The 12,642-nt window shown below is 34.3% G+C and overlaps 1 protein-coding gene across 1 annotated transcript; it reads left to right on the top strand.

Moving 5' to 3' along the window:
- The first annotated feature begins 3,984 nt into the window (after positions 1-3,984).
- On the top strand, positions 3,985-9,334 carry LOC120329874 (galanin receptor 2a-like). Its single transcript, XM_039396668.2, has 7 exons — positions 3,985-4,199; positions 5,858-5,986; positions 6,606-6,735; positions 7,064-7,192; positions 7,457-7,856; positions 8,211-8,352; positions 8,584-9,334. Exons 1-7 carry the CDS (start codon positions 4,126-4,128, stop codon positions 8,705-8,707), a joined length of 1,128 nt encoding a protein of 375 aa, XP_039252602.1. The 5' UTR covers positions 3,985-4,125; the 3' UTR covers positions 8,708-9,334.
- The last annotated feature ends 3,308 nt before the right edge of the window (positions 9,335-12,642 follow it).

Genomic DNA, 12,642 nt, shown 5'->3' with positions numbered 1-12,642 from the left:
TCCATCATATAACGATGAGTGAATGAAAATTCCCGATTACTTCATGAAATAGTTTTCAGGGAAATTTATCATTGAATGGATAGAAGCTTGAACTACCCAGATTGCTGATGAACATATACTTTCTGATGGGAAGTTGATATAATGAAATTTATCATTGAATGGATAGAAGCTTAAACTACCCAGATTGCTGATGAACATATACTTTCTGATGGGAAGTTGATATAATGAAATTCTATAAAACGATCGAAACAAATGGAAAAATAGTGGTCGGGATTGGTTTGATTGGCCAAAAATAGTAAACACCATCCCGTCATTGTTCATTCGTTCATGTTTTGGTGAGGCGATTCATTTATACTCGAGTGTGGTTTATACCTGATGGATAACACATTTGATTATAGTTGTGATTACCCTACTTAATTAGCCTAAATGGTTATGAACCAACGTTATCATTCTCATCAAATATATAGCTGATAAAATTAACATGCCGTCATGTCAAGTTTTGAATATTTAATGTAATCTCAACACATAGCTCAAATAATGATTCTGTCTGAATGAAAATGTTCAAGTCTTGAATATTTAATGTAACTTGTACTTGAATACGAAAACGAATTAATAGGACTAAACTGCTGTCCATAATTTGTCGGTTGGAAGGAAGTAGAGGATATGCTGTAGTTTTATTATCTGTTAATATTATGTTTTAAATACATATTTTATGTTATCGGCAGATAAGAATTCTTATTCCGAGATAGAATTGTACTAAATTATTGACATCGACTGCATGTAGAAGTTCTCTTTGAAATGAACGAACATATATTCTGCATTTTTATGATATGAAAATTACATATCGCCACGCTAATAACCGAATTGCGTAAGTCATTTTTAGCAGTTTTGAGAAAAGCGTAAAAAACTTCCTAATGATATTGTTATGCCATTGAGTGTTTTTTGATCGTAGCCGGATTTAAGTTAATTTGTATGACGCAGTTAAGTGACGTCATAATGGCGCACTGTGACTTAGGCAGAAATGTGTCTATGACTTGGGGACATACGCAATTTTGCAACTTTACTATATGCACCAGTCCTGAAAACTAAACATTCCAAAAACGAATGTAATTCTCAGTATCTACAATGTCTAATCCCCATAATAGCTAATCAGTTTCAATTACAATATATTTTATGTTTGAAAATAAATATTTCATCAATATAACACGTTCTGCACACCCACCGAAATAAGACTAAGATTAAATATAAAGAATAAAACAGCAATGCACCCAATATAAAAGCCAACCAAGATGAATTGGACTCGGACAGGAATATCACAAGTGCACGTCTTCCTATACTGTAGTATAAATTAAAATTAATACGCGCTAAGCTAGAATCCGAGATGCAAAAACTCGAAAATACTTCGCCGAGGTTATTTTGCCTTTGTGACGTCACAATAATCCTGCGGTAACAACGATAATTCATTATGACGAAACAATTGCATAAAAGTGCATGTCATACTAAATCTCCATTTTTATGGGTTTGGGAATTTTTAAAATAAAATCTGAGGTAACAGACAGTTGCGCAGCATTACATTAATTAATACCTATTTTATAAAAAACCCAAAATCGCCAAAAATGACTTACGCAATTTGGTTATTAGCGGGACGATATATATTTCAAATGTATCTAAATATTCATATGAACAGCGCGGAGAAATTCAATCAATAAATCTAACTTTGAAACTAAGTTGTTTTCGAGTTGTAATTATACTTAATTAAAATTTAAATTAGGAAAGGCATGCATAACAGCGGAAATAAATGAAAGCCATATCCGATGTAAAGGAAATAAGGATGAATTAAATCATCCTATGAAAGATTTATTTGATAAAATTGATGTTAAAGAAAGACATTGGAAGTGTGCATATGGTCTTTCCGATTTGAAATTACTGATGAGCATTATCTCAAGACTGATTAAAATTTATTATAAACCAGCGCTTTATGTTAATCACCGATTTACATCCCAAAATAAACGTTAGTTTTGTTTAGCAATCGGTTAATAGATTTGGTAAAAATATTTAGTCAGTATTCCCCGTTTTTGTGTGAACTTGATTAGCCTTCACTCAACGACAGCTTGCTGTTCGAATTTGATCGGCGTAGGATGAGACACGTGTGATCACTGACTCACTGTGAGACACATAATGTAGAATAACTCACTTATCTGTCTTCATGCCAGTTAATATTTTGTGCTCTAATCCCGTGGATAACAATAAGATGATTACTTTCTACGCTGATCCATCACATGGTGCCAAATATGAGGAATATACTGATTGATATCTGCTAGGAGCACGTATGCAGTATTTGTGCCACAGAAGTAGGCGTTTGTTTCAATTCACGAGTGCCTGCAGAAAAAAGTCCCAATTATTAGTATTTTAAACATACATGTATATATATAAGGTCTTGTGACTTGAATAATGATTGCATTGGCGGAGAAGGTGATTCTGAATTTGTATGATGGACGCGAACTAAAAATCCACATGTTCTTGATATTACAAACAAAAAAGATTCTGACTGAAGGAAAATCTATAGGCAATAATATAGTTTATATATCGGCGGAGGGAATGGTTTCCAGAATAATAGGCCGAAACGCGAATTTTTTTTTCAAAGATCCAAACTCGTACGCAAAGCGCGAACTTTGGACAACAGAATAAAATAATTTTTGACTGCTTATACAATATAGGTATGGGTCTGATTTTTTGTAATGGGTAGTCGAAAAAATACGATTTTATAGCGTAACTATTATGAAGAGGTATTGCCAATATTTTAATGTGTTTGTAATTCTAATAATATTCATAATTTTCTTTTTTGATGCAATTTCACATTTGAAATCTGTTTCGGGTATATCCGAAAGTAGTATCGGCATCGCGATGCTGAAACATTGAAACAAAAAAACTCTATAATTATCTTAATTAATATATTTCAGTAATGATTTTTCGTATATATGACGATATGCATGCTTTAGTCAAAATATTAGTCGAATTTAATGGGGACTTACCACAACGTAAATTCCTGAGTAATGTTGCCATGCACGTCAACACTCTCATTTAAACAAACAAAAATTAAAATCCACCTCCTTTTTCACGTTTGATTTTTGATCGTTTGATAACGTGTATGTGGTATATTCATGGCACGCAATGCTGCTTTCAATGACCTTTTCTAGGAAGGACAGAAGGACAACTTCCGATAGGTTGTTTATCAATTAAGAACGCAATTTTCCATTGTTTCAAAGTAGTGTGCGTCATAATGTGTTATCAGAACATGGCGAACCTACATGGATATTAAAGAAAACGGAAGACTCTGACAGAATACGCAACCGCTCTTTGCACCTCGTTGCGTACCCTATTACGTCGCAAATCGTGCCCTATGCGTATGCGTCGGAACTATTTAACTAACGCACCTGCGTCGAAATTGTAGAGAGTTGTAAAATTCCGACAGTCGTCGGGTAGCAGCATAGGGGTTCTACAAATAGAGTAATTTTTATAAAAATAATCTAATCATTCAGAATGAAATAGTAAGTTGTAGTGTGTTTACTATATTTGTTGTCGCATAGTTTGACGGTGAGTGGGTGTATGCGACTCGATTTTTGAATAGCTTGCCTATCAGGGCGTTAAAATGAATATGCTTTTATGACGCGTGGTGGAAATTTATGAAAACTGCACCATGATGTCACATCAGTCATCCACTACAAATTTGAAAAACAGAAGTTATATATTCGAAAACTCAGGCGATATATTTATTTATAAATATATATATATATATACTCAGGCGATATATAAATAAGACTTTTAGATTCTAATACACATTTCAATTGTCGCATCCTAACGACGGTGATCTTGAATATTAATTATACATTAATTAGTATTTAAGTAGTACATTACTTTTATATACTCATGCACAATCGAAAGGAGTTTTGCGTTTGTTGCTGTGAACACTGACCGACTTTGCCCCCTTACAATGCCCGTTGAAAGTTTTTTAACCTAATTATATTTCTTCTATCTATAATTTTAATTGGAAATGATCGAGAACAGAGTAGCATATATTGTTATACGTAGTGCGAACTAGTGAACTGACACAAATATATCAATTTCATGGAGTCAACAACAACTATAACGGTTACTGACGGAGCGAATTCGATTGTGACTGAAAATTCAACATACAGAGAGTAAGTTATTTTTTATATATCAAGCCTTAGGAATATTGGAAGTTTAGGATAAATACGGAATGTCTCGCTTTTCAATCAGGGATTCTGTTGATCGTATTGAAATTTGTAAATGAACTAGCATTAATAACAACAACCACAACAATTGTATTCGCTTTAGGTATTAAACGCCACTTCAGACTGTCCTGCTTGGCGATTGTTTTGGGAAGTTATCTAATCTAAACCAATCAAATGCCTTAGTTAGTATAAGAGATCTGACATTAGAAAGTTTTTACGTTGGTCCGCTTCGAATCGACCAAACACCCACGAATAGGTTTTGTGGGTCAAGTTGTATAAAACTATAAAGTACCAGTTGAATTTATATAATACCACGCTGTCGTCATGCAATGTTGTCGATACTTTCAATGTGGCGTAAAGTTGTCATCAGATCAATTACGAATATTGGAAAGCGATAGGAATTGTCCCGAGTCAAGTTCTAGGGTTCAGTTGTTTCATTTTATCACAATGCTTGCCTATCGTCTGTGAAATGTCCGTACAAATGCCAGCGGAAACTAATCCAATGAATAAAGATATCTATCTAGAAACCGCGCGTGCGAGACGTCACAAAAGTCGATTGTATTCCCAGTATGGAAACTTTCGGTCGGTATTCACATTGGAGGTCAGTCGATGGTCACACAGAAGCCGACAACCGAAATTGCATTTTTAAAATCCAAAGTAAATTTAAATTGTCTGTGGTGAATAAAAATGAAGCTCATGTATTCGCTTCACATGAAAATTGACATCAGCGACTTTGAAATTTAATTTGTTTTTGTATTCAACTCGACACCTCCTTCAAGACAATTCTGGGATGAAAACCATTTCGTAGCCAATACATTATAGGTCATTTCCTCACTCGAAGGCAATAATATCAAATTTCTTTAAAAATATCGTCGCTTTACTTCATCATCGCACTGTTCAAGAGCAAAACCCACGTAGGCGCGATGGTAGGGCTGTTGAATGAATAGACAAACTTTCATCCAATACAGTTTGCTCTAATTAATCTGATACCACCATTTATACAAATCAAAATACCAAGAGTCTCAAACCTGTACATTATAGACAATCAAAGCAGTTTTTGTTCTAATTATTTTGCCAAAACCACAAGTTGTAGTGTGATGTAAATTATGATTTTATTTCAATTCGGAAGTTTTAAAACATATGATTAATCCAGTAACAACGCAGGATTGCACATATCCAACATACCTGCTGTTTCCAATAACTTGTTCCTGTTTACCATATATCTTTGCCACACAACGAACACTCATACATAACAATTTTTAAGGCTTTTCTAAAACAAACTATGACATTCTATCACAATTTGTTATTAAATTTAAGTTGTTTACGACGTTATAATCGTATTCCAACAAAATAACATTGAAAAAATTACAATTCAATTTACATCAAAAGTACTTCATTGACTACAGTTGGGTAAGTATTTGCAACGTTTATCTATCTCCCTTATACTTAATGCACGGGATGGAATAGAGAAAGTCGCAACCTATTTTTTGCAGTTAAGAACGATTGTTCTACAACTAATTTTTAGTGAAAAATGTATTAAGCTTTTTCATGATAATGAAGTTACATTAATTTGTATAATCTTATAAATCAATCTATCATTTTAGACCATGGCAACCGCCCTATACGACAGCATGGGTCGTTGTTTCAGCCGTCATCTTGTTCGCCATGATGATCTTCGGGACCGTCGCAAATTCGCTTACTATTGCTGTCATAAGAAAATCGTCAAAACTACGGTGAGTGGTTAAGGCAAAACTGTAACCTTTGATCGTGTTTCACAATAAATTAATATGGAATTATTGAACTGCTTATTTTCATATGATGTCAAGAACTTGTTTTGACTATAGTCACACCCAAAAACTGTCTAATTCGAGTATTTTATCAATATGACGTAAATTTCGATCAGATTGTTTTATATATGCAGGTATTTATGTATGTTTAGAAAGCTTGGATAAAAACCACCCTGGTTAAACCATCAACCCCCAAAACTATGTTTGCAGTTTCAAATTGTATTATCGATTGTGATGATCAGATTACATCTATATCCAAATTATATTCTGAAGTTAATTCCTATTTTCATAGTCAAGTATTTATTCAATCGAGGCTAATATTTGGCATTAAATATTCATTGAGAAAAAAGGCTCAAAAAGTTGAACATATTCGAGGGAATGCAAAATATTTAGCATCTATTTCTAGAAACACATTTACGTGCTCAAACCTAACCATATATTTCATAATTACTCATATTCAAAGCAGCCTACTCACTTTTCGAGAAAACTGTATGGTGAATGGGTATTACTCATTTCACGAGCTTCTTTAAACAATAAAATAATGGCTTTTTATTACTATTATCAGAACGAAGTACTACACGCTTATCCTCAGTCTATGCGTATCTGACCTCACTTCCGCCCTTTTAAGTCCTCTCTTCCTATATCGAAGAACGTGGGGATTCGATTACTTTGCCCTGCCTGATTTCTTCTGCAAGGTGAGAATACGGCATATAAGGTTATATCCTGTTCTAATACAATAGCATATAATTTCAAAAATCAACCAGGCTCTGTCGTCGTTTAAAATAGAATCATGCCATTCTCAAACGAATTATAAAATAGAAAACTGTTCTACTAGTTAATGATCATTGGTTAAAGAAGCATATACTATGTGTCGTTGTCGCAATTTGTTTGTGCAGTATAATGACATAGTTTCCATATACGCCACCTTCGGGAAGGAATGATTGTAAAGGTGCAGCCAATCTTTCTCATATGATTTTATTACTGTCTACGTATCCGTTTCCGACATGCAATATCAATTTTCAGTTCTACTGGGGTGTTGATTACTGGACATCATATGCAACAGCTATGCATATTCTATCTTTTGCGCTGCTGCGATTTATTGGAGTTCAGTGGCCAACAACATTTAGGAAAATTAATGGAAAGCATATCGCGGTAAGAGCAATCTTTATCAAAAAAATGTCAAGTATATGTTGTCGAAATTGCGATTAATAGCCTCATTGTTAGTACTATTCTATGGGAGAGTTAAAAGTAAGAAGTTAATATTAAGTTTAATCGATAAAATAGGTAATAAAATTTTCTGAAGATGAGTGTTCTTGAAATATTATGACACTCAAAAAAAATTAGGTAATCAATTCCTTTAATAAAATATTTCCTAAATGTTATTTCAAAATATTCAATTATTTTTATACTTCTTAGCTCTGGTTGGCTACAATTTGGACGTTATCATTTGGATGTGGATTCATCCCCCACGCTATCTTCAATGAAGTGAAAGTTGTTGACCGTTATTCGTCTCAGGCCAGATGGGCTTCTTGCAGCTTGGCTAGCAGGTGGTTCAGTACATGGCAGGTTTACATCCAATTTGCATATCCTATCTTTTTGTACGTCCCTGCGGGATTGGTCATCGTCATATCTGCTGCGATCGGAATTAAGTTAGCTACTCACAAGCGACCTGGGGACACAACCGCATCGCAAAGTCAAGATGCAAGTAATTCTGTATCCAGACAGATCAAGTCCAGACGGAAGAAAGATAAACATATCATAATGCAATTGTTCTTGATTGTCGGTTCGTTTCTACTCGGATACGCTCCAGTAACAGGTAAGTTTTCATATTTTGCAAACATTGGGTAATTCTAAGACGAAAATAGTAGTAAAAATTGGGGTTCAGTTCAAATAGGTAAAAAACAGAGACCCTTGTTTTTACATGATGTCCACCTAGATTTTTATCTAAAATAAAATATAAGATGTAAAATAGTTGGTATATTGAGTAAATATAGTAATTTATATGTAATAATTGGAGTGGAGTTTCGCATTTCATCGAAATAATTCATACGTAGTGTATTTGAAACCCCGAATTTAATTGTTTTTGTTTCTTGCTGTTCACGATTAAACACCGTTTGTGGCCAATAATATATATTTGAAAACGGGAAATATGAGGTTTTATACTTTTCAGCATTTCATTGGTACACTGGTTTCACTATTGACGAAAGTAATCCGGAATTGAACAAGTTTGATTGGAAATTTGCAATGGTACAATACATCTTGTTGCGATTTTCTGAATGCCTCAATCCTGTCTTTTATAACCTCGCGTCAAGGTGAATATTATGTATTTCTATAGTGCGTCTAATATGCTTTCATTTGTTTTTATTTTCTTTTTGTTAATGGCTTGCGATGTTTTCATCTGAGCTGTTCACGTGTAAACTCAGAAGCACCGCCCATATTTTCTAGAGATCGTCTGTACTCTGTGTGTTCTAATCTAATTGATCTACCAGAAATTGGGTTCGTATATGAGTTTGAAAGTTTGTAATAATCAAATTTTTTTTCAGCAAAATGAGGAAGGAAACTAAAAAATTGATTGTATCATTGAACCCTTGTGCAGTCCCGCCAGGAACTCCACAAAAACGTACTCATACCAGTCGTGTAAGCTCAGCTACGACATCCAGCGTATAATTGTAAACATGCTTCAACGACCACGCTTGAACACACGAGATGTTTAAAAAAGATAATCTGAATATGACTACTATGTCGCAAGTTAGAACATCGAAAGTTGGAGTCATCGATACCTTACTTGTAAACTGAAATGGAGAGGGCATTTATGCTTTCCATTGCGAAACCCAAAGTCATTTATTAACATTGAGTTTTTACATACGAAAAGATCCACTTTGTCAATTTATACTGCTATTTTTATATATATTGAGATTGTGATTGTTTTAATATATGCAGGGTTGTCCATGGGTATGGGATTTTCCTGGAAATCCCATGGGAAACGTCCATGGGATAGGACAGCACATATTTGTATTTCCCATGGGATACGAAAATCGTCCGATTTTCGGGGAAATGATAGTAAAACATTTCGTTATGTACTTCGTGTCCATATATTTGAGCATAGCTCTCTTGTTAGTTATGAAAACCAAAATATATTCAGCATTAACAGTATACTCCGGGAAGGAGCTGATGGACACATGTATATTAGTTATGAATATAAAGTTAACAAAGTCCATAAATTTTGTTGTTTTGCATGTCTCTTCGTACATGTAGTTCTATTTAGTAGACGCCAAATCTAAATTTAACAATTTATATTGAGTTTTATTTCAATGGGATGGGACAGGCATAATTGTTATGGGATGGGATGGGAATGGAACAGAAAACAGTCGTACCAATAAAAGTGATACGTAAAAGGTCAAATGGCGACTTGAAATTAAACATGATTTGTCCAATATTACACTAATAAATAATTATCTTTGGAATTGATAGATCAGCGCTCATTGCGTTGTAAATTATATAGAAATGTTATCATTAGGAATCGTTATAAAAATTATGATTAATGCCAATGTTCATTACCCAATAAAAGTTTAAAAAAAATCTTATTTCACACATTTCCAAATTCTTCAATGATTGTTTGATAGTCGAACGATTCATTCTAGTGAATTGCTTGTCTGAAGAAACATGCCTCTAGACTAGGGATTTGTCCAAAAACCACCGTGATCATTGTGGTGTAACTTAAAATATTCATACAATCTTTCGAAATATTCATTGTTGTGTCGCAATGGCGTATGGCGCGAGGGACTTGTTGGCAGAAAGATGATTATTGTTGTACAACTTGTGTGAGTGGAAAGGGGATCTCAGAGCAAAAAACATGCAACAATAAAGAAGGAAGAGAGAAAATAACTTTTGTGTAAAGCGTCCTAGATTCCAGAAACTTTCATGCAATCATACACGAATATGAGATCAAGAGTAAACAAAATTAAATAAATTTTCTTCATTTTCAGAGGAGTAAAACTATTGATTTATTTTTTGAGGCTCACCTTGTACTATTCTTAATTAATCGGACAAGGGTACTCATACTTGCATACATTGATAACAATACTAAAAATTTAAACGCGCCAACTATACGCTATCCTGCCAAATGCCAAAACGAGCATGGTGTGTTTGCATCTCTCACACAAACGCATATGAAAACCCAAAATACAAGTTGCATACTTTTGATTATGTTTCAAGACTGCATAGTTGTTAACCGAATTCATGGCCAAATGTTTCCTGCGCATTTTCCAAATTTATATTTATCATACAAAACAATTTAAATGTCCAGCTATACCAATAGTTCAGAAATTATGCGCAACAACTTGGGATTTTTCCATGCAGATATTGTTTATCGAGATCATCTGTCTCCCATCTCTACTCCTTACTGACTTTAGTGTAGTGTAAATTTTGTCGTAGTTGTGGAATGAACACAAGAGCACGCAAAAGGCGCGTGGGTCGATATCTATTCTACACAGCCACCTTTGCAAAAGACGAATGTAAATTTTCTTTTCCATGTTTTTGAAATGGAAGACATGACCCAGCATTTCTGATCAATCCACATCTCAAGGCCGCTGGTGCCAAAATTGGATATCTTGACAACCAATAATATTTCAAGCGAGTTGTTTTTATTTCTACATTTTCTTTTCCTTTCAAATTGGGGGAGCACCTTCGTAAACTGAAGTAATTTTTGTTTTTGAATGGTAAATCGCAAAAGAATAGTTAGTTGTTAGTGACGACGCTCATTTGTGTATTACCCTACATAAGTTAGTGTTAATATTTCATGCATGAAAGAATAATTCAGTGTCGAAAAAACGTGATTTCGGTGAGAACTACAAAGGAAAATTATTTGGAACCGGAAAACGGCTCGACGAACTCAATCTCTCATACAGACAAACATGATTTACGGGAATGTCTCGCTCATGATCAAAATCAAAGATCCTGTTCAATTATATGACTAGGTCTAGGTAAAGATGATTTACAATCCTACCAGCGACGTTGATCCGCCGGCAGAAAGAACAAACTTGGATATTTTCATAATATTTTGCACATAAATTGGAAAACAATTGACAAACTCTCAAATTTCCTGGTGGAACTTTTTGTCAACTTTTGCCTTTTTGTATCTTTCTGCGAAGTATCTGAACTGAAATGAATTCAAGATCTTAAAATCAAAGCTAATATTTTATATTAGGTGATCCTTGAATATATCCCATGGCATTATCTTTAGAACTCCTTGAAATCGAGACCATAAGTATGGTAGATAGCATCTATAGAACATGCATACATAGATGAAAGATATATAATACACAGATGTAAGCACGGCTAGCAGACATTCCGAGGTACGTGCATGTTCAATCATACAGTCTCAATTTGGATACGATGCTCTGCACGCGATTGATGTCACGTTCTATCCAATGCGCATCAGGTTATCACGTGCCTGAAACTCTTGATAAAAGGTGGGAGAAGTCACTACAGTTCGCAAAACAAAGGCAACCTGTAACATAACGTAGCACTTGACAAATCTGAAATTTACACTGAAAACCAATACAAATATCTCAATATAATTGTGCGCTCATTTCTTTTTGTACACAGAGCAGACTTTGTCACGTTGAACGTAGGAAGTAAAATTTACAACTGATAATGTGAGTTCCTGTAAATCTATCCTAAACGCACTATATTTCAATATAGCAATATAATATAGGAAGTTTTTTACGTTTTTCTCAAAACTGCTAAAAATGACTTACGCAATTCGGTTATTAGCGTGACGATATGTTTTTATTCAGAAGCTATAATAATTTTAGCGGGCAACCCACCAATAAGCTCTGCAAGTGTAGTGCCGCAGAACAGTAACGTAAGTTTGTAATTGGACACAAGGTAGGCTATACATATGTATCGCTTCGTTATTATTAAGTTGTTGTTGATCATCTTGTCAGTATTTATTTACTCGTTCCATATATTTGAGCAAGTCACATCCGCTGTAACATATTATGGCGCTATAGCCATGCAACCAAACACGTAGCATCGATTACAGCGAGTTTCTAAGCAATGAATGTTTTACCATCAAAACTAGTCTAAAACTAGTAATTATCTTACCAGTTTTAGTGGACATATCACCACATTCTACGGGGACCCACGTTTTAAATCTTTTTTCGTCACAACCAAGTTGGTAATTTTGTATTCCTATTCAATTGGACCGAAAAACAGTTATATATAATGACATGACAAGTTTAATTATTGAGTTATGTTTAAGACGTTATACAGTTACTGAATGCTCGTGGATTTCGCATGTGGCGAAGATTGTGGGAATCGCAAAACTGATTACATAAAGATCTGTTTTTTTTATGTATGGCATTTGAATAGCTAAAAACCAATTTAATTGTAATTCAGTTTTCTCAATGAAAAATTCGATCATAACAATGGATGTGGTATGGGATACAATTGAATATAGGCGATAGCATGGACCCATAATAATACCCACCATAATATTATAACGATATAATCTATTCGTGGCCTGTAAGGTTAACACGCTAACCGTTACATTGAAAATGTGCTATTTGGTTGCATTGCTCATATCTTGTTAGAGCTTT

Source organism: Styela clava, chromosome 12 (genome assembly GCF_964204865.1).
Source record: "Styela clava chromosome 12, kaStyClav1.hap1.2, whole genome shotgun sequence".
Taxonomy (NCBI): Eukaryota; Metazoa; Chordata; class Ascidiacea; order Stolidobranchia; family Styelidae; genus Styela; species Styela clava.
Note: the sequence above shows the minus strand (reverse complement) of the source record. Positions and strands in the feature narration are given on the sequence as shown.